This window comes from Drosophila takahashii, chromosome 3L, assembly GCF_030179915.1.
Source record: "Drosophila takahashii strain IR98-3 E-12201 chromosome 3L, DtakHiC1v2, whole genome shotgun sequence".
NCBI lineage: Eukaryota > Metazoa > Arthropoda > Insecta > Diptera > Drosophilidae > Drosophila > Drosophila takahashii.
The window spans coordinates 6,760,899-6,782,769 of record NC_091680.1 but is presented as its reverse complement, the minus strand read 5'-3'; the positions used below and the strand labels follow the sequence as shown (position 1 = coordinate 6,782,769).

The window sequence follows — 21,871 nt, the reverse complement described above, 5'->3', positions numbered from 1 at the left end:
TCCATTTCCCTGAAATTTATGATTCCTTAAAGACAATTATACTAATTAAAACTTGTATTATTTTAGCTATAATATATTAGTACCCCATTTGAGTACTATATAAATTAGACGAGAGTGAGAGCATGCCACGTGGAAGCGAAAAAGCCAAGGAGGAAGGAAAATCAAGAGGACAAACATTTAAAGCAGCGGATCGGATAAAGGAGTCAACAACAACAACCACAACCATCACATGAACAACAACTAGAAGAAACTACTGAAACAACAACATCGGCAGAAGAATCGGAAACACAGCATGCAGTTCACGAGGATAAATCTAGAGAAAAGCCACTCCCCCTAAAAAAAAAACACGGGGGAATCCCAGAAAGCTGAGGCAGAGAAAAAAATGTATAAAATAAGGAGGTTGGATGTGAGGATGAAGTTTAGGGGATACATGATTACAATGTAAGCGATGCGAAAAAAGAAAGGCCGGTCTCCGACGAGAGACGAGCGCAGAAGACGCGAGTAAAAAGTGAAGAAAAGCAAAGACTAAACTTAAATAATAGAGAATAGTTATACACTAAATAAACAACCAGAGATGCAACAGCAGAACGGCAACAATTGTCGTTGCCAAACAACAGCGGCAAACACGAGAGAAGAGCAGTCGAAAATATTTACAAAAAGAGAACTGCGGGATGCGAGGAGAAGGCAAAGTCAAAGTCGAAGGAAACTCACTTGGGGGTCGTAAGAACTTGAGGAAATCTGCTGAGCAAAAAAGAAAACCATCGCAGATTAGAGTTAAGTTAATTTTGTTAAGCGCAAGAGGAAAAACAATTGCATGGGGGAAACCAAAACCGATGATAGAGGAAGAGCGATGTAAAAATAGAAGAGAAAAAATAAAAAGAAACTATTTTGCTAATTTTGGGCTAGCAAAAAACCTAAGCAGACAGAAAATTTGTGAAGTAAAAGAAAGGGAAAAAACCGAAACAGAAACAAAAATAAATGTGTGTGCAATGTATGTTAAAGAACCGTAAAGAAAAACAGCAAATAAAAACGAAACAAAACCCATTTCGATGATGATGATATAAACAAAGCATAACTCTTAAGTCAAACACTGCAGCGGCAACAAAGAAACAGAAACCCCCAGAAGAGCGAAGAAAGCGCAAGAATGTGCTAAAGAAGAAAGCAAAACTTTTTTACCTTAGAGGCAACGTGTTTTCTTTGTTGTGGCCTGCTAAAGAAGATTTTTACGATGAAACTCCAGACTCTACCTTTGTTTTGTTCTGTTTGTCTAATTTGTAATATTTATTTTGTATTTTTGTTGAAAACGTGTTGAACAGCACAAAGAACGGAAGCAGAGGAAAGCGTAGATAGCCACAAAAAGAATGGAGATTTTTGGTTTGTTTTCTCCTTTTGTTGGTTTCTTCTTGAACCAAACATGCAAATTGTATAAAGCAAAGATCCGAAAAAAAACAAAAAAACAAACAAATGCGAAAAAGAAATGTCTATTTCCCCCTTTTTGACATTCGTTTTGTGCTATCCAAGCAGTCAAAAAGAAGAAAAATAAGCGAAAACAAAAGAAATGAGAAGAAAAAGCCTTTGAAGCGGGCAAAAACCTAGTATTAAGTCTTAGCAAAACAAAAATAAGAAGAATTGCAGTAAGCAAAACAGATTTAGTAGTTCTAGAGATCTAACAGAAAGCAGAAGACGACGGGTGGTTAAGCAAAAGCTTACCGAAGACCGCAGACCGAAAGAGGAGAAGGGAAATCTTGTACTAGTTTTTAGCATATTTTTTGTGCTCATCAGTCGATTTAATGAATGAATTTTTTGTAGCTGTCTACAGTTTTTTACGTTAACTGTTTTTTAGACATATTAATGAAATGAAGAAAGTAAAACCAACAAAAACAACCTAGATATAGTATATTTTTTCTGCATATGAACGAACAGTTGTTGGCGAGAGCAGAAAGTGAGAAGACAGCAGGAGAAGAATGGAGTTTGATTAGCACGGAAACCAAGAGGCAAACACTTTTTAAAAGGGAATATAGCGAAACAAACCGAGAGATGATGAAAACACAAAAGTAGCAAAACACAGAAAAAGAAAATAAAATTTGAAACTGTAGAATTGTAGTTTAGCTTTGTGAAGAAAGGCCGGCGAAGAATGTAATTTTTGAAGGATCAGCAAGGATCGAAAAGAACAACAACAGCAGCAACAACAACTGGCACAGGCAGTAGCAGAAATGTAAAACAAAAAAAAACCAAGAAAATTAATGTTAAATTTAAAATGAAAACAAAATGATGAAGTCTAAGAAAAAAAGGAACTACGTTTAGTGAACTTAGTTAATAAGCGAAGATTTCTTTAGTCTTGTAAGCGTCTCTTAAGTAGAGTTGAAGAAACGGAGGTCGGAGTTTAGAATTGAAATTTAACCTTTTTCAAAGCCTAGCATATTTATTTTCCCGAGACACACACACACACAAACGAACACACACACTGACACACAACAGAGACACAACACCTATCAAGCCTAAGCATTGTATTTGTGATTTTTTCGAATGTTAATTGATTAACGAAACACGATGAGCAAAATAAGAGAAACGAGAGGGAAACATCAAGTGGGCGATGTGGGTGGGTGAGAAGAAAGTGTGGCGAAGAGAGAACATTTTTTTTGAGAATCTCCGTTTTTCAGCAAGGACACCACCTCACACCACAAACAACAACAACATTCCTGAGCAAAGTCTTTGATTTGATTTTGATATTGTATATGTATGCGTTGATACGATTTGATTTTCGAGTTTAGAGTTGTCGAGTCGCCTAACTGAACTATCTACATATATATATACATTATATATATATACATATATATAAAAACGTAAGAAACACAACGCCAAAAGTCTTCCTAAGCCTAAAACCAAAACAACAACAAAATGCAAATATTTCTTCTTTTTTTTTACTTTTTTCATATAACGATTATTTGCTTTAGACTGACTACGAACTGAAACTGTAACAATAACAACAACAAGTGCAGGATTGTAAACCCCAAGTACATACACCTAGAGACTACTCACCTCCTAAAGTTATAATGCAGGCATCGGGGAAATATATATATTTATTTGCCAAGACATTCCAAAAGCGAAAAGAAAATAACAGCGAAATTCGTGCGAGATGCCTGCATTTGTTGTCCTATACAAGAAAAATCACAAATACAACAACCACTCATTGGAGGATATTTTTTAAAGATTTGAAGGATCAATCCTGTTTTCCTTGATACCACCACCACTACTACAAACACACACGCCCACGCACACGCCACATACACCTTCCCAAAAAAGAAACTCTCACACAAAGTGCAATTTTCTTTCTGTAGTTTTCATTGATTTTACTTTGTTAGCAGGAAAAAAAACTTAAGCAAATTGAGAAAGCATTAAACTCTAAGTTATTTATAAATCGAAGGAGTAGAAAGAAGAGGAGAAGAGCTGGGGGCGTGTCTTATCGCCCCCTACCTAGGAAAGTGAAAATGAAATTTATGTTTTAGAGAACGGGAATGAAATCGAGTCGAAGAAGAAGATGAAGAAACCTAGTTTTTAAGATCAAAGCCTAGTGCATAAGTTTAGAGAATCTAAGTACAGTGTTGACAAGCAAAGAAGAACGCAGATGCGGAAACGAGTAGCGGGTAGAGCGAGGCAAGAAAAGTAGCATGAAAGACGGAGACACGAGTAGGACATATGATTTCTAGTTGGTAGCGAAAGGAGAAAGAATAGTTGGTTAGTTGGAAGTGCAACACACGTAGAAAGTTGTAGTTTTTGTGTAGTTAGAGCGACAGACAGTGTTGGAAAACGCCGCGTCGCACAGTTTGAGGTTAGGTTTAATTTTTGAAAAAAAAATCGAGTTAAGAATGAAGAAAGATGAAAGAATAAAAGCAAGGACGTTGGAGAGGGTAAACAATAAAATCAACCGACGAGGAGTGTTCTAATCTAAAAGCTATACTGACTTTTTGTGCGTGTATTTAAATCTACTTTGACAAGAAACCAAACTTGGAACTCGTTTGTTTTGCGTCTGTATTTTGTTTTAATTTAATGCGTTTTACTTTAGTTTTTTAACTAATTTTAAGTAGTTAATTTATTATTTGTCTTAAAATCGCCGAGACCCTAACCAAGATTCAAGATTGCTTGGGTTTCTCGCCCCTGATTGAAAACCACACCTCTAGCGAGAGGAGCGAAGAATCGATTAAATTTGATGCAAGTGTTGAAGTATTTTTTAAAATGCAAACAAAAAAATGTCTAGTGCGTAAAATTGAAAACTAAAAACAACAAAAATTTCAATAAAAACTAAAAAAACAAAAATAAATAAATATCTTTGGTTTTGAGTGCGTTTCTCTTCGTTTAGTTTTACGTTCTCCTTCGATGTGATTTCTTAGTAGTAAAATGTTTGCTATAAGAATTACCAGTAAGCTTATTCCCAACCCACACCAAATAGTTTCCAGTAACGAATACGAATTCCTAAATTAATTAAAACCCCCCAATAAATTGAATTGTGTTTTAAACAGGAGGCAAACTTAGTCGTCTTAGTCGTTGTTTAGGGGCGGGCAGAGAGCAGAGCGTGAGAGGCGAGCGACGAACGGGAGGAATAAATAAACATTTTTTAATTAAGCCAATTTAAGGAAATGATGAATATATATTTTTTTGAAACTTTTTTGACGAAACCAAGAATATAAACAAAACAAACAAAAAACCCAAAAACAAAACGAGAGCGCGGAGCCAGAGGAATGTACGCTAGCAAAACGATGGGATGGTAAAACAGACAGGATGGTAAGGGAAAAACAAGCTCATTATATTTAAAAAATAAATAAGACAGTTTCGGAATGAAGATTGGAATAGTAGAGGGAGAGAAGTAGCGAGGGAATGGAACAAAACACGACGACAAAGGCGTAAACTAACTTTAAGTAAGCGTAAAATGCAAGCAGCTAATTAAACTTAGAAACAGAAATACTTAAATGAGAGTAATGTACATTTCGCTTGTTGCTATTTTTAAGTTTTAAATCAAAGTCTTTTAAAGAACTTTATTCATTTTCTTATTAACAATGATAAAAACCCCAAAAACCACAAAAAAATCAAGCAAAGCAAATGCGCAAACTGGTAAAATTAAATCAGATGAAAACAAAAAACTACATCTCTCTTTGTAATCCTCCAGAATAAAAAACAAAAAAGAAAAACTGAAGGAAAGATCGATCGAAAAAGCATGAGGAATCCTTTTCAACTCTCTGTGTATTTTTTAATGTATTATTTTTTGCATCAATGTGACGCTTTTAAGCATTTTTATATGGCGAAAGAATTGTATTTAAATCTCTAGTAAAAGCTAAAAAGAACACGAAAAACCAAAAATCTCTAAAACTGACAAACGACAAGAAAAATGCGAAAAAGCGAAATCTTTGCTACAACTTTCAAATTTATACGCGTACTTTTTGTGCCCTCAACTTTAATGCAAAAGATCGTTCATGAAGGAAAACTGAATTGGAGATCAAGAGATAATAGTTAAAAAACCAAAAAATAAAAAGTTTAAAAATGAAAAATTAGTTTAAGCAAAACATTTTGCAGCTTTTGTGCTTATTTCGCTTAAGACTAGTTGAACAAGAAAACCATAAAAAAGAAAGTAAATGAAGAAAAAAAATTAAATCTAATTGTAAGTAAAAAAAAAAGAAATGAGAATAGATCAGTATAGAGAACAGAACCGAAAGCGAGAGAATCAAGCAAGAAGCTAAAGCGAGGGCAGGTTGAAACATACCTGGCCCGATTTAAAAGCGACAGAAAGCATTAAACCGAGAACATAGCAAAAGAATTAACTGTGGACGTGTTGAACGATACGAGTTGAAGAACACACAAAACGTAAAACATGAAGAAAACGTAACGTCTCTTTGGTAAGAAAAAGGAAAACCTAAAGAGCAAATGCTGTCATCCAAAAACCCAAAAAAAAAAATGAAACTGAACTTTTTCTGAATCAATAAAAGACAAATTGATTTTCTGTAAGAAAACAAAAATCAAATGCATTTTTCATTTGTGGGTTGGGTTTGGGGGACTTAATTTGATGAAATCCTTGATTTTCCTGGAAATGTCACACAGGGGATGTGAGATTCCTCCACCCTTAGAAGGGTTATCATCCTGCCGAGGATGTGGCTGCTATGCCCTTGTGCTCGTAAAATGTTTAGGATTGTGTGTGTTGGGGGCGTGTAATGAGTTCCTCCCTTAGGCTATCTTTTTACCCCGCCACCCCGAAGACTCGTAAATAAAGTCCTTTGGCCTTTGTTGGGGTCTGGAGAAATATGAAAGCGTCCTCCCTCCTCCGCGCTTAAACTCCTAGTGAGTGAGCCTATGTGTGTGCGTTGGGGAAGCCGCAAGGATGAACCCCGAAAAACGTTGACAGCAGCTCTTCCTGCTGATTTTCCTGCTATCCTGTTCGTTTGACTTGTTTGATGGTTTTATGAGTGTCAAGACTTGACAGCTTAATAGACATTTTTATGGCAGGCAATCGCCATTTCATTGTTATTGCAGGGAGAGGGGGATGGGAGGTGGAGGAGGATTATAGAGTTTTCCGGGCCGAAAAAAGGAAGGGGAAGTCACACCCCTTCAAAAACCCAGCCGAACGACAACTTCCGGGACAAAATCAAGGGATGCTGTGCCAGCCCCACCAGAAAAGTTCTACCATCAAAACACACACTTAGAAAAAAGGCTTTTCTTATCAGTACCACTTAAACAATTGTCCCGTTTTCTGATCCGCATGTTAAATTTAAAGTATGGTTAAAAACTTGAAAAGACATCGATGGGAATTCAGAATTTAAAAAATACATTTTTTAAATTTAAAATGAGCACAAAAAATAGACTCTATAATTAAAGTTCACACAGTTGATTTTTAAAATATTAAAATGATTGTTGAAAGAAAATTTCTTTGTAGTTATACATCTTTTTTCTGAGTGCACACACACACATATAGCATACATTTGAGTGTGTGTGCAGACCCTCCCCCAAAAAACAGCAATAAAAGCATTAACATTCGTTTGCTTGTTTGTTTATTTTGGTTCTCTTGCTGGGACTGGAATGGTGCCTTTTTGAGTTTTCTGGGCACCTGTTCGCGCGTTGTTTTTTGTTTTAGTTGTATGTGTAAGGACAACAGGGATACTGATAAGGTCATGGCTTTTCAAACTCATGTTTATGGAGATGATTTTTACCAAAAATTCCGACCCTGATATTCAACAAAAAAATTCAGTATCTTGGCCGAAACAAAAAAATTTGTAATCCAAAAATGGAGTGTAATACCTCATTTAGTTTGTAAAATAATCTCTAATAGATTGGCATTCAATTCCTAAAATAATTATTTTTTTGCGTTTTTTTGTAAAAAATGTTTGATAATAAATCAGAAAATTTACAGAAATTGTTTTTTTTTCAGAATCAGCTGAAAACGATGAAACGCCAATTTACAGATGAAAAATTCTAAAAAAAAATTCATATTTTAAGCAAAAACACAGACTTTTATTTTACCTCGAAAACTCTGAATTCTATCTGAAATAACGATTCAAATATGGAGTGTCATACCTCGTTGAGCTCGTAATCAAAGTCCCAATCAATCGACGTATAAACCTAGACATTTTATTTTTTTTGTTAAATTTTCTATAAAATTGTGATGTAACCCCTTATAGAAAATGCGAAAATCGACCAAAAGTGGATTTATTTTTAATCAACTGCAAATCTCAAAGATAGTTTTTAATTTGTTAGCTTTTGAAAATAGTATGTGTTTTTGATTTTGGACAATTTTTGGCCAAGTTACAGCAAAAACCCTCTTCCAAATTGTTGATTTTTCATGATGCTATTTTTTACCCGGTAAAACGGCCTATAAAGTTTATCAGCGAATAGACCTTAGAAACCAATGAACACAACCAATTTAAATCCAAGTTCATGTATTATTTATTTATTGTTTATATCTAGTTCAACTGCCTTACGGGTATTCTGATAGGCATGCTACTTCCATTAGTTCGCGTACAGAAAACTGTTTAAACTATAAAAACTGACACTGTGACTGCCAAGCCGTACAAAAAACGAATTGTTAACTGTTTGCACGTCTATATAGGTTATACATACGCTATATTCGCTACCACATGGGATATCAATTTTTGTGGTCTTGGACAAATGGAAACAATGGCTAACAAATTACGAACTACGCGGAAACAAAATCATATAAAAATCGTTAAATTTACACGGCACCGCCTGCTCCTTCTGCTGCTGCTCACTTGCCGCCAAAGCCGCCCATCAGGTTCCCCAGGCCGCCCAGTCCGCCCGCCGCTCCCTGCTGCAGTTGCCTCATCATGTTCTGCAGTCCACCGACGCCGCCCATCTGCTGCAGCATCCGGGGATCGATCATCTTGGCCATCTGCTGATTGAGCTTGGCCATCTGTGTGGGATTCACGTTCTTGGTCATGTCGCCCTGCTTGAACAGGCCCTTTACGCCGCCCATTTTCTTCACCACCGCCGCGAATTTCGTATAGTGAGCAATCAGTTCCTTGACCTCGCGCTCCAGCACTCCAGCTCCCTGGGCCACGCGAACTGAGCGATTGGGCTGCTTGCTGAAGAGCTTGGCGCCGTCACGATTGTCCAGTTCGTTGTCCGACATACTGTCCATCATGGTCATCATGCGCTTGATGCGCGCCATCGACTCCTGTTCGCCGCCCTTGGTCATGAAGTCCTGCGAGAAGCCGGGAATCATGTTCATGATCTGCGAGAAGGGGCCCATCTTCATGATGTTCTGGAACTGCTCGTACATGTCGCGAATGGTGAAGTGGCCGTGCTTGATTTTCTCTAAAAGTTCCTCGTTTCCATCCAGCTTTAGTTCGTTTACCTACGAGAAGGGGAATATAATCAGTACGTGTTGTGATTTTAAATGTAAAGAATAGTTAATAAATAATTGAAAATTTTACAACAGTTTTAAGATAGTATTGGAATTAATATAATGACTAGAGCCCTGCGTGAATCATTTAATTTTTGTTTTATTTTTCTGATTTGTTTAATTTAATTCTATGTGAAATAAATTGAATGTTTTTCCAAATAATTTGGAATTTAATGAATGAATGAATAATTTTTATAATTTTTTTGAATTTGCCAGATTTATTTTTAACAAATCAATGTTAACTGCACAAAATTAAGGCCCTTTCTTCTTCTAGAGAAATTTTCGTATGAATTATTTCGGAATTCATGCCATTCTATTCTATTAAACTGAAAATTCAAATTTATTCAATTCTATTAAACTCAAAATTCTAATTAATTCATGCATATAAAACAAAAAATTCAAAATATTTCATTGAATCCATTCATGCAGGGCTCTAGTACTGACTAATACCACCTTTTAGGTGACATTTTTCAGAGAAATTATTAACACTTGAACCTAAATATGCCAAGTTTTCTCTTGTCCCTAGCTCACCTTATCTATCAGTCCCTCGATGTCGCCCATGCCGAGCAGCTTGCTCACGAAGGGTTTCGTCTTGAAGGGCTCCAGATCGTCGATGTGCTCGCCCGTGCCGATGAAGATGATGGGCGACTGAGTGGCCGCCACGGCGGACAGAGCACCGCCTCCCTTGGCATGGCCATCCAGCTTGGTAATGATCACCGAACCAATGTCCACCTTATCCTTGAAGGCCTTCGCCTGAGCCTCGCAGGCCTGTCCGATGGTGGCGTCCATCACGAAGATGATGTTGTCCGGACTGACGGCATTCGAGACGGCCAACATCTCCTCGAACAGCGATTCCTCCTGCTTGTGGCGACCCGACGTGTCCACGATAATCATCTCAAAGCCCTCGCGCTTGAACATATCGACACCCTCCTGGGCAATGACCACGGGATCGATTTCGGTGTAGCTGCCGTAGAATGGAATGCGCGCCTTGGTGGCGTTCTGCTTGACCTGGTCGTAGGCGCCGGCACGGAAGGTATCGGCGCACACGAGGCACGACTTCCAGTTGCGCTTCTGGTAGTGGTAGGCCAGCTTGGTACAGGTGGTGGTCTTGCCGGAGCCCTGGAGGCCCACGAACATGACCACGTTCGCCTTGCCCTTGATGGGCTGATAGGGTTTCACGCCGGGATCGACCAGTTTCACCAGCTCCTTGAACACCGCCGACTGGATCATGCGACGTTTGTTCAGCCCGCCGGCCATCTCATCGAAATCGATGACCGCGCGGACATTCTCGCGCAGCTGCTTCACCAGCCGGATATTCACATCCGCCTCCAGGAGCGCCGCGCAAATCTCCTTGAGCATGGAATTAAGCGCCTCCTCATTGATGACCGTCGCCTTGCTGAGCGAGTGCAGCGCCGTGGTTATCTTGCGACCCAAATCCGCGAGAACCATCTTGCCGGTGTTGGGTGTGTGTGTGGTCTACTGGCAGCTTCTGTATTTCGTTGGGGCCGGGGCTGGGCGCAAAGTTCGGCCAGTTAAATTGTATATTTTTTGGACTTTCTTTCGCCTGACACGTCGATGTGGAAGAGGAAGAGCCTGCTGACCACTGGCCATTCGCAGCGGGCGCGTGTGCAGCTGTCAAAACAAAGCCAGTTATCGGTTATCGACGGGGGTTCCCGGTGAATGGTATAGGGTTAGTGATGCTAGATCGGAAAAAATAGCTAAATGGGAATTTAAATATAAGTAGTATTTTATTTTTTTAATTATTGATTTACTTGTTTCTATTTGGTTTAAATAATAATTTTATTTTGGCTAGAGCCTAATAATTAATTTTACTAAGTCCCTTTTTCTTCCTATAGCTTTCACCTGTTTCTAGCTAGCTGAAATTAAAATAGCCATAGATGGCTTAAAATAACCGAAATGGCATCACTAAAGAAGAAGACAGTTGTTTGAATTAATTGCGAAATTTTCGCGGTTATTGTTTTATTTATTTAATTTAATTTAATGGGTGTCAAGGAGTTATGGGGAGTTCTAACGCCCCATTGTGAACGTAAACCTATAAATGAACTGCGTGGCAAGAAAGTGGCCATTGATCTGGCCGGCTGGGTGTGCGAATCCCTGAATGTGGTGGACTACTTTGTGCATCCGAGGCATCATTTAAAGTGGGTTTAAAAACTAATTTTCTTTAATATGTAATTAATTATATTCCTTCCACAGAAATCTCTTCTTCCGCACTTGCTATTTGATTTGGGAACAGGTCACCCCGGTTTTCGTTTTGGAGGGAGTGGCTCCCAAGCTCAAAAGCCAGGTGATCGCCAAAAGGAATGAACTCCAATTCCGGGGAGTTAGGCCCAAGAATTCCCCCGAGTGCAGCCAAAACCCAAAGCAGGCTCCCAAGGGGGACAAAGGACGCAGCCGGTTCAACCATGTCCTTAAACAGTGCGAAACGCTTTTGCTCTCCATGGGAATCCAGTGCGTCCAGGGTCCTGGCGAAGCGGAGGCCTACTGCGCCTTTCTCAACAAACATGGCGTGAGATTATACATATTTCCTATATAATCCATTAAAATAATCCAGTTAAACCCCTATTCCCAGCTAGTTGACGGCGTCATCAGCCAGGATTCGGATTGCTTTGCCTATGGAGCCATTCGCGTCTATCGCAACTTCTCCGTTTCCACCCAAGGAGCTCAGGCGGCTGCCGGCGGAGCTGTGGACATCTACGACATGCGGGAGATCACATCCCGCATGGACTTTGGTCAGCACAAGATCATTGTGATGGCCCTGCTCTGCGGCTGCGATTATTGTCCCGATGGCATAGGTGGAATTGGAAAGGATGGCGTCTTAAAGCTGTTTAACAAGTACAAGGAAACGGAGATTCTGGACAAGTAAAATAGTATAGAGGTAGTCTTCATACCCAACTTTAAGGACCTCTTTCCTTTAAGGCTTCGAAACTGGCGAGGGGAAACAAATAAATACAATGCTTTGGAGATCCGAGTGGATGACAAATCCATTTGCAGCAATTGTGGACACATTGGCAAGACCATGAGCCACACGAAAAGCGGATGCAGTATTTGCCGCACCCACAGAGGCTGCGATGAAAGCCTTTGGAAGTAAGAAAATCTATAAAATAATATATAACATTTATTTATTATATTACATTCCACAGAGAACAACGCTTGTCCATCAAAGCTGAATTGACGCTGCGTCGAAAAGCCTTACTATCTCCCGATTTTCCCAATGAGGAGATCATTGCCGAGTTCCTCAGCGATCCTGACAGCATTCCCAACCTAAATCTCAACTGGCGGCAACCAAATCTGGTCAAGTTTATCAAACAAATAGGACATCTGCTGCAATGGCCTGAAATCTACTGCTTCCAGAAGTTCTTTCCCATTCTCACGCGCTGGCAGGTGCAGCAATCGAAGCAGGAGAAGATCCTAATCGAACCCATTGAGATCATCAAGAAGCGAACGGTGAAAGGAGTGCCCAGCATGGAGTTGCGCTGGCACGATCCCAGCGGCAGTTTCAAGGGCCTCATTCCAGACCAGCAGATTGCGGAGTTTGAAGCAGAGCATCCTAAAGGTATTGAAGAACTTTACTACACCATTGAGCCTTTGGATATGCTGGAAAAAGCGTTTCCTGATTTAGTAGCTGCCTTTTTAAAGTCCAAAGAGAAGCCCGCCAAGAAAACCACTCGAAAGAAGAAAACTCTGCCAGAAGAAGAGGAGGGTAATAAGGAAAATGAGCCAAAAACGAAGCCTAAAAGAGTTGTTAGAAAGAAGAAGCCTGCTCCCGAACAGAATCAACCTTTATTGCAGCAATTCCTGGGACGTAAAAAGGATGCTACTCCTGTGAAGGCTGCGGCTCCACAACGACAGCAATGCTCCACGCCCATTACCAAATTCCTGCCTTCGGATCTCGAAAGCGACTGTGATGCTGTGGAGTTCGATATGTCGGATATAGTCAAGGGAATTATATCAAATCCTAGTAACAAGCCAACTCTCACCAAACACGAAGGTCACCAGCTGCATTACGAACCGTTGGCAGATGATTTAAGTTTACGCCTGGCGCAGATGAGTTTAGGAAACGAAAAAAAGACCCCTTCATCCGACAACAAAAGGGACCTCTCACAAATCGAGCAGTTACCACACAGTAAGCGCTTCTCCCTGGACGACAGCTTCGATCTGCTGGTCAAGGGAGATCTCAAGAAGCTACCCAGAACTCCCGTAGAGCGTTTCAAGATGCAGCATCGTCTCAGCGAAAAGATTCCCACGCCAGTCAAGCCTCTGGCCAACATAAGCTACTTTTTCCATCAAAGTTCCGACAATGCAGATGCCTTTGAAGAGCTAATGAACTCCAGTTTAGTGCCCCAAGATCAAGGGGAAAATGAAGAAGAGAAGGAAGAGCTGGAAGATGATGATGACCTGGTGGTGATTAGTGATTAAACCTTAATTTACTCTTAATAATTCCGCGATTTATTTGGGCAAGCTTACAGCTAGCACATTTTGGAGGGTAATCACAAAGACCTACAGATAAAGCTTAGCGTACGCGTGTGCCTTCGACATGGCCTGCTCCAGCTGCTCCTCGAACAGATTGCTCACCCGCCGACCCTTCATGTTGCACACGGCCAGCGGATTCTGACCCTTGGGAGCAGCTATCTGGCCACCAAAAGTGTCGGCGAAGGACTGCAGCCAAGCGGAAGCATTGAATTGCTGGGTGATGCAGTCGGCTGGCACGCAACAGCGCGCCTTGACCACGCTATCACACATGCTGATCACCAGGACAGGTCGATCTTGGCAAAGTTTGGTGGCTCTTTGTAGGGGAATCTCCTCTACGAGAGCCGAACTGGTGATATAATGCAGGATAAAGGGGTGAGTATCCAGGGGTTTCTCCTGCAGCAGGTTGCGCATCTCCACATCCACAAATTCCCTGAAAGAATTGAAAGATTAAATGGTTGACTTAAACTATAAACAAGATTAAATTACTTTAGTGTTGTGCGTGATGAATCTTTGATTCTCTTTAGCATCTCGGTGATGCGTTCCAGCGTGTCCACCTTAAACGCATATGGCAGCTTAATGTCCGTGTGCAGCATATTGTGACGAATCGTCTGCAGTTCCGCCTCCGTGGCATTTGTGAGTTTGTCAGTCTGAAACTGCTTCTCTAGGAGATCCACGCGATGGCGCAGCAGGGCAGCCGTCTTTAGCACCTAAAGGCAAACAGAAGATACTATTTAGTACCTTAATTCAAACATTTATCCAAAAATCTTCTTACATTTTCCGCCGCCTGGCCAGCCACAGCGGTAAAGGCGAATCTCGCCCGGTTGGTCTGCTTTAAATTGACAATGCAGAAGCAGGAAAGCTCACTGGTGTTGGTGGCATGAGTTCCACAGCACAGTTCTTTTGAGCTAAGTTGCAGCTCAGGGCTCTCCACGTTGACCAGACGCAATCCCTGCTCCGGATAAACCTCCCCGGGTACCATTGTGATGTCATTCTGCTGCAAAACCTCAGCGGCACTCAGTAACTCAACTTGGACAGGCGTGGCGGAGCAAATGACGCGACTATAAGAAGGGTTTACCAGTTAGATTTGTCAAAAAGAAGTAACAAAGGGACTACCCACTTGATTAGATCCTCAATGAGCTGCACATCGCTCTTTTGGATGCGCTTGCCTAGCAATCCCAGCTCCAATTTGCACTGATCGCTGGTCACCGAACTGGAAACCTGGTAGGTGACCTTCTTAAAAAGCGAACGAATGGCGGCATTTAGCAGATGGGTGGCTGAAAATATAGGGTTGGTTCTATTACATATTTCCTTTAACTCTTTTAATTTCACCTGTATGATGGCACGTATTGAGTTGCCTCTGTTGGGCATCCACCTGCAGCTCCACCTCGTCGCCAATTGCCAACTCAAAGGCATCTGAAGGTGTGGATAACTTGCAGACATGAACCACGCAGTCATTGAGATGTTTCACACCGATCACATCCAGCTGGTGATGATTGCCTACAAAGATCTTTCCCCCATCCGATTGCTGACCACCGGATTCATAGTAGAAATTGCTGCCAGCAGTTATAATGGAAATCAAGTCGGTGGAGGGCTGCTGTATGCGACTGCCTTGGGTTCGTGAGACTTCCGCATCATTTAGGAGTAATCCTAAGACTTTAGTCTTTAGAGGAGGTATCTGATATGAATCACTTTGCTTGTCAAAGGAGTAAGCGTATTTGTGACTGTTGTCGGTGGCAGCCAGACGCTTCGTTAGCTGCGCCTGAGCCTCGGCAATGCGCTGTTCACTGGCCAAATCACTTAGAGATCCTCCTTCACTTTCTCTTTGGCTGCCCTTGCCTTTGATCTTGGCCAGACTGACCTCCGCCCTGTAGCGCTCCAAATCACAGTTCATGTTCTCCAATTCGGCCAGCTTAAGGAAGCTCTCTTCGGTGAGACCATAGGTATCGGTCAGTTTGTAGAGGAAATCCCCTGGTATGGTGTTATTGTTAAACTTGCAGCGCTGCACTTGGAACTCTCGGTAGGCGGGCACGAAACCAGGACATTCCATCAGATCAATGTCATCCAGATTGGGAAACTCGGTGAGCACCTCGGCAAAAGCCTTGGAAGAACTCTCTCGCAGATTCTTGTAAACCTCCTGTTCGTGGTTGATCAAATCGATGACTGCCTGCTGCTTAAGCGACATTTCTGGATAGGCTTCGCCTAAAGTTTCCACCACAATGGGAACCAGTTGGGTTAATAGTTTCTCATGGGCAAAAACATGCTCCGAAATGTTGAGCGCCTTTCGCAGCACGCGACGCAGTTTTTGACTGAAATTTGTCTATGATTAGTTAGGAAATTAATAAGATAAGAAGTTAGATATTACTTCTGATCCGGAAGCATTCCATCAGCCAAACAGGCGGTCACCATACGCGCATGATCGGCTAATATCCTATAGCTGGTGTCTAATAGAGCGGCATTTTGGCCATCGGAAAAGCTGCCGCTGTAAACCGGGGACTTGGCCACCTGCTGAATGCCATCAAAGATGGGTGTAAACAAATCCGTATCATAATTGGACGTTTTATTCTGCAGCACAGCCGTTAGACGCTCGAAACCCATGCCGGTGTCCACATGATGGGCGGGTAACTGCGAGATGCTGCCATCTGCATGACTGGAAAATATATGAAAAATTTTAGCCTATGAATTTAGGGAATTTCTAAAAGAATCCCCCACCGATTGTACTGTATGAAGACCAGATTCCACAGCTCTGTGAGATCGGAACGACCTGCATTCACCAGTTTGGCGCGCTCTTCGACGCTGCCCAAATCCGGACGATGATCTATGTGGATTTCAGTGCAGGGCCCACATGGTCCAGTGGCTCCCATTTCCCAGAAGTTGTCGGCGCAGCCAAAGGGCAGGATTCGCGAGGCGGGAAAACTAAAAAGAGGAGATATTTTACATGGGGAAAATCATAGTATTATGTAACAGGTTATACCCCAGGCTCCTCCAGATCTCGAAGCACTCCAGATCGGCTGGAATGCCCAGCAGCTTATCCCCAGCAAAGTAGGTGACATACAGGCGACCAGGATCTATGTTGTAGGGTCCCCTGAGCAGCTCCAAAGCCATGGAACAGGCCTCCCGCTGGGAAAAATCATAAGGAAAATTATATTTTATGATGCTATAGCAAGGCAGCAAGCTGTGAACCCACCTTGAAATAATCCCCGAAGGACCAGTTACCCAGCATCTCGAAGAACGTGTGATGATAGCCATCTGTGCCCACCACCGAAAGATCATTGTGCTTGCCACCCACACGGACGCACTTTTGGCTATTAACCACCCGTTTGTGCGGTGCCGCCGCTGTGCCCAGGAACACCGATTTGAACTGGAATGCAAACCGTATAGGATAAATAAGCAAACAATGGCATTTAATGGGCAGGTTACCTCACCTGATTCATGCCCGCGTTAACGAAGGCCACGGTGGGATCGCAAAAGGGAACCACAGGGCTGGAGCGGACGAATTTGTGGCCATGACTGCCCGTAAAGTGATCCAGGAAGGTCTTCCGAATCTCGCGGGCTGTCAGCACGCGCTGCAGCTGCTTGGCCGAGTTGTACATGCCGCCGCGCAGTTTAATTAAAAACCGGCAATTAAAAATCTAGCAGATAAATCTCAGGCTCCACGAACAGCTGATCGGCTGGCCATTCGCCAGGAAGCACATGTGGGGGTGCAATTTGCCATTCACCTTACAGCGCCGACACCAGCTGCAGCTGTTCTATTTTTTACAGGCGCAACACGTACATTTGGGCCATAATAAAAAGTACAAAATTACCAATAAGAACAACGAAATAGGTTATAAAAAACCTTTAAAAAATCAAGAAAATTAACTAGTTAAGTAAAAGTGACAGCTGTTTTGCCAAATCAACTCAGGTAGGTTGGTTTAGCAGCCAATGAACTTTGACACGTACAGTTCTTCCGCTTTCACTTTCACTTTCCCCGCAGTATAACCAAAATAGGCAACAAACAACGCAGTTGAGGACTGGCCCACTTTGAACCCGGTATAAAAGTCCAGCGATGGCCACCAAGCGACGACCGCTGCGTCCCAATTTGGGCGGCAATTCCGGTGGCCCCTCCTTCGCCGGCGGCGGTAGCTCCAATATGAATTTCAGACCCGGAGGACCCGATATCACCCGGGCGGAGGCGCGTGGCACTCGGCCCACGGCTGCTCCAACTAGCATCCGCGAGATCCTGGTCATGGGCGTCATCCACCTGTGCAAGAAGACCATATTTTTCAATACCGATCTGAAGGTGGCCCTCTATTTGGGCAGCCTGTTTGTGATCTCCGTCATCGGGGACTTTGTGCCCTTCCCAAAGACCTACTTCGCCCGTTCGGACAACCTGTTCAACCAATACTTCGTGAAGGTGGGCTGGGGTTGGACCCTGCTCTTCGTAGTGCCCTTCCTGGTGCTCTCCGCCTATACGATCACCTGCGGGGATCATAAACGGATGCTGAGGCACCATTTCCCGCGCATCGTCATCGCCACCTTTTTCTGGTTCTTCTGGACGAAGATGTTTAATGTGGTGGAGAACTCCTATGGACGCTGCACTACCAAAGGTGGGTATACATTAGAGCCCAGCATGAATGGATTCAATGAATTATTTTGAATTTTTTTTTTTTTATGAATGAATTAATTGGAATTTTGATTTTATTAGAATTGAATGAATTTTAATTTTGACTTTAATAGAATTGAATTTTTCTAGAAGAAGAAAGGGCCATAATTTTATTTTTTGTTTATTTATTATTAATTATTTACTATGCAGTTGTTAACATTGATTTGTTAAAAATTTTCCATTTCTTGTTCTTAAAAGAAGGCACAAAAAAAATCAGGCAAATTCAAAAAGTGCATTAAAATTATTCATTCATTCATTTAATTCGAAATTAATTAGAAAAACTTTTAATTTAAATCTGGAAAATTAAAAAAAATCATAAAAATTATTCATTCATTCATTTAATTCGAAATGAATTAGAAACATTTTTTCTGAAAAACATTCAATTTATTTCACATAGAATTGAATTAAGCAAATCAGAAATTTCATGGCCTACTATGATAAAACAAAAATTGAATGATTCACGCAGGGCTCTAGTTTACAAACCTCCTACAAAAAAAATCACTAATAAAAATCAATTGTTTTTCCAGGCTTCCAAAGCAAATCAAGCTGTTTGAAAGCAGGACATCTCTGGAAAGGCTTCGACATATCCGGTCACGCCTTTATCTTGATCCACTCTAGCCTGGTGCTGATCGAGGAGGCGCGTCCCATCATCCGCTGGGAGACCATCAAGGAGCACATCCGCAATGAGCGTCACAATCGCAGTTCCTCGGAGAATTCGGGAACAAATCCTTTGAGGACACTGAATGAGGAACAAATGCGCAGCCTGCAGTTCTTGTACAAACGCCTCACGCCCATTATCCGAACCCTGTTCATCGGCATGGCCGCTCTGCAGCTGCTGTGGGACATTATGCTGGTGGGCACCATGCTGTACTACCATCGCATGATCGAGAAGGTGATCAGCGGCATTATTGCCATACTCACCTGGTACTTTACCTACCGCTTCTGGTATCCCACGCCTGGTTTGCTGCCCGAGGCGCCTGGAAATGGCAGCTTTAGCTATCAGCGAGAGATACCCAGCTTCCCTTTTAAGCGTCCCTCGCATTTATCAACGGGAGGAGCCGCCGCTGCTACAAGTTCGGGGTCTAATAGCTCGAGAACGAACCTGAATGGCAAGGCGGGAACGACGGGCGTGCCGAGGGATCCGCAGATGCCCACGTTTATGGGCATGCCGCTGTTCACCAGTCCCAAAGCGGCCAGTGCAGCTGCTAATCTGCTGATGACCGAGCAGCAAAAGAGGGAAAGGGAGCAACAAACGCTGGAGAGCTGAGCCTTTGCATATCAGGAATTGATTATTAGGTGACGGATTGGAATTGATACCAAATTTTTGTATATTCAGCGATGAATCAAGATGATATTACTAAGCAGCCGAGGCTCCGACGTTTCTTACCATGACACCCCATTACCACCATCCATTAGCATCCTTCATCAGCCAGCAGCGCGTAGCTTTAAGCGTTCTTATGTTCGTGTGTTTATATGTGCCCAACTTTAACAGTAAAAGGATTTGTTAACAAAGCATTGATAGCAATCACTTGTGCGCGAAGGCGGCGAACATGGCCATACCCAGGAAGCCGGCTCCTGCGCCCAGTTTGTAGTTGCCCGGCGTCCGCATCCACATCTCGCGCAGGATGGCAAAGTTGCTCGGCTGCAGGCGGTGGAAGGATTCGCGCTGCCGGAAGCGCAGGAAGTAGGCCTCCACCTGAGGCAGTTTTCCAAAGGCCCAGTAGTAATTCTCGAATCCCAACTGATACAGTCTATGCAGCAGCAATCCCAGCGAGATATCCGCAATGCTTAGCTCATCTCCAGTCAGCCACTCGCTGCGAGGCGCTTGGGCCGAGAGCTCCTGCTCCACGTAGAGCAGAAAGTGACGCACTGCATCGAGAACCTTCTGGAATTCCTCGCGGGAAGAGGCCAGCTCATGGCGGCGCACTTGGATGTCCAGTTTGTGCTGCAGTGCCGCCTTGTTGGTCGAACGATCGTCCACGGAGTGCCGCAGCAGCTCCAAAACCTTTTCGTTGTTTTCTGAGGGGTTTAGAGAATTTTAAATTGTAAATTCGGGGTAAAATTAAGACAAGGAGTCGACCTACTCAGGCAGGACTGACGCACGGGTCCTATGAAAGGAGCCTTGGGCACCAGTTTCAGGTCATCGTGAATGAAGGAACCCAGACTGAGGGTTCCCACTGGCAGCCTGGAAATTGCTTGCTCAAGGATCAACATTTGATCGAATTCCTTGGAGTTGTGCGCGGGTTTCAGCGAACAATGAGCACCTAAAATTGGCAGAGGTTATGATATAGAGCTTTTATAACCTATTCTTATAAGTTATATATAGTTACCTCCCCGAAACTTGCTCTCCACATAGTTAATAATATGCGTTGAGCTGGGAATAACGAAGGCTCCATCCTGAAGAACTGGCACATCGCCCTTGGGATTTAGGTTTAGGAACCAATTGGAATACTGCTCGCCATTACACAGGTCCACCACATAAGGAAAGAAGTCGATTTTCTTTTCGTAGAAAACCATGAGTACCTGCAAAAATAAAAAGAAATATGTCGTTAATACTTAGGTATAACTATTCTTAAGCTTTACTTTAAATTCTTCAAAATACAATCGATGGATTTGAAATAGGGTTTAAATTCGAATTACAATATCAATTGAAATTGTTAAATTAAATGTAAATACTTTTGCCTAAATACTTTTGTAATCGAACCGTTTACTTTGTCATATCTTGTTTGCATATTAGATTACTATTTATTAAATTCCCAGTTAAATATTGTAAGTAATTTTTGATATAGGTAGTTCGCTTTACTTAAAACATAAAAACAAGCAAATGGGGAACTTTTATGTGATTCAGATTAACGTAATTATTTTTAGCTTAATGCATATAAATATAAATAAATATTTATGTCTGTACTTTTATTGGGACTTTTTCGTAGTCCTTCGCTCAATTTAAATAAATATATTGAAAGCACCATTTTACTATGGGAAACTGGGTTTAATTATACGCTACATTTAATTATAGAGCAGCGCAAAAATAAAATTAAATTATTTCGGTTCGGTTATCATATTACGATCTTCGTTCGCAGGTTTGTTTATTTTTGCGTTTATATTATTTTGTTTTTTCCACTCAATCCGCCTCATTAGCACCTGCAGTGGCTATGTAAACAGTGTATAATTCAATCCTATGCTGTCATAATATCTAGACCCAGTCGAATATCTAGAGAACTCCACTACATCACCGCCAAGTCATGCTCCATTGCATTCGAGAGCAAAATTAGAGAGATCTAATAAAGATCGTGGGTGGAGAACCTTCACGGCGGGGGCATCCCATCATTACACCGAAAAACAAAAAAACAACGATGACGATTCGATGATTAGTTTTGTAATTTCGCAGCATTAGCGATCTGTTTGGGCAAATGATTTTTTCAAAGATCACATGATTAGGTGGGTTACTAACTTTTTGCGCATGGAAGTTGTAGGGGTGAAAGAAGAGCACTGGTTTATTATCCGGAAGTTCGGGGGCCTTGAAGTCCTGCAAAGTGGGCGGCAGAGCCTCGATCTCTTTGGCCTGGTCACTCATTATTATTTTAATATTATTTAATTTACTATTAATATTTTCTATTAATTTATCGTTAGTTTTTCGGTTAGTTTTCCACTAGCATAGGGGCTTTTCTCATATCACATGCCTCGCCGACGGTTGCGAAAACTAACTAACAAATCCGTAAGCGCGTGCCGGATTGAAACGGAAAACCGGAGACTTGCGAACTGCTTCCGCCGACGACTACGTCTATAGTGAAGTCAGATCTGAACGGAAGGTAAAGCTAAAGCCGCCGCCGCTTCGTTCG

The 21,871-nt window shown here is 41.9% G+C and overlaps 6 protein-coding genes across 26 annotated transcripts in view; 3 read left to right on the top strand and 3 right to left on the bottom strand.

Moving 5' to 3' along the window:
* shep (alan shepard) overlaps positions 1-5,670 on the top strand; it is a 140,593-nt gene extending 134,923 nt beyond the window's left edge. For all 19 annotated transcript variants that reach the window (XR_011418495.1, XM_070214879.1, XM_070214881.1 and 16 more), the window contains one exon: positions 67-5,670. The gene's annotated coding sequence lies outside the window, so the exon portion shown is untranslated. The remainder of the gene's footprint in view (positions 1-66) is intronic.
* Positions 5,671-7,899: 2,229 nt separating this feature from the next.
* On the bottom strand, positions 7,900-10,518 carry Srp54k (signal recognition particle 54k). The gene is made up of 2 exons (XM_017139426.3): positions 9,431-10,518; positions 7,900-8,851 (listed from the first exon to the last, which is right to left on the bottom strand). The coding sequence occupies exons 1-2, from the start codon at positions 10,346-10,348 to the stop codon at positions 8,243-8,245; spliced, it is 1,527 nt and encodes a 508-aa protein (XP_016994915.1). The 5' UTR covers positions 10,349-10,518; the 3' UTR covers positions 7,900-8,242.
* A 370-nt stretch (positions 10,519-10,888) lies between these two features.
* Positions 10,889-13,351, top strand: Gen (XPG-like endonuclease). The gene is made up of 5 exons (XM_017139407.3): positions 10,889-11,058; positions 11,114-11,426; positions 11,490-11,779; positions 11,837-12,004; positions 12,061-13,351. Exons 1-5 carry the CDS (start codon positions 10,901-10,903, stop codon positions 13,334-13,336), a joined length of 2,205 nt encoding a protein of 734 aa, XP_016994896.2. The 5' UTR covers positions 10,889-10,900; the 3' UTR covers positions 13,337-13,351.
* Positions 13,350-17,005, bottom strand: AlaRS-m (alanine--tRNA ligase, mitochondrial). The gene is made up of 10 exons (XM_017139406.3): positions 16,813-17,005; positions 16,575-16,748; positions 16,362-16,507; positions 16,100-16,303; positions 15,753-16,037; positions 14,720-15,696; positions 14,508-14,664; positions 14,163-14,448; positions 13,877-14,097; positions 13,350-13,820 (listed from the first exon to the last, which is right to left on the bottom strand). Exons 1-10 carry the CDS (start codon positions 16,978-16,980, stop codon positions 13,418-13,420), a joined length of 3,021 nt encoding a protein of 1,006 aa, XP_016994895.2. The 5' UTR covers positions 16,981-17,005; the 3' UTR covers positions 13,350-13,417.
* Positions 17,006-17,113: 108 nt separating this feature from the next.
* On the top strand, positions 17,114-19,544 carry Fitm (acyl-coenzyme A diphosphatase Fitm). Of its 2 annotated transcripts, none has more exons than XM_070214389.1 (3): positions 17,114-17,213; positions 17,364-17,976; positions 18,560-19,544. In XM_070214389.1, the coding sequence occupies exons 2-3, from the start codon at positions 17,436-17,438 to the stop codon at positions 19,297-19,299; spliced, it is 1,281 nt and encodes a 426-aa protein (XP_070070490.1). In that variant the 5' UTR covers positions 17,114-17,213; positions 17,364-17,435; the 3' UTR covers positions 19,300-19,544. The 2 variants fall into 2 exon arrangements, with proteins under 2 accessions (XP_070070490.1, XP_016994898.2); XM_017139409.3 differs by having other exon boundaries at positions 17,150-17,291.
* Positions 19,379-21,822, bottom strand: Gdap1 (ganglioside induced differentiation associated protein 1). Of its 2 annotated transcripts, XM_070214390.1 has the most exons (5): positions 21,484-21,822; positions 20,363-20,555; positions 20,117-20,296; positions 19,593-20,051; positions 19,379-19,515 (listed from the first exon to the last, which is right to left on the bottom strand). In XM_070214390.1, the coding sequence occupies exons 1-5, from the start codon at positions 21,604-21,606 to the stop codon at positions 19,502-19,504; spliced, it is 969 nt and encodes a 322-aa protein (XP_070070491.1). In that variant the 5' UTR covers positions 21,607-21,822; the 3' UTR covers positions 19,379-19,501. The 2 variants fall into 2 exon arrangements, with proteins under 2 accessions (XP_070070491.1, XP_016994899.2); XM_017139410.3 differs by lacking the exon at positions 19,379-19,515 and having other exon boundaries at positions 19,558-20,051.
* Between the last annotated feature and the right edge of the window lie 49 nt (positions 21,823-21,871).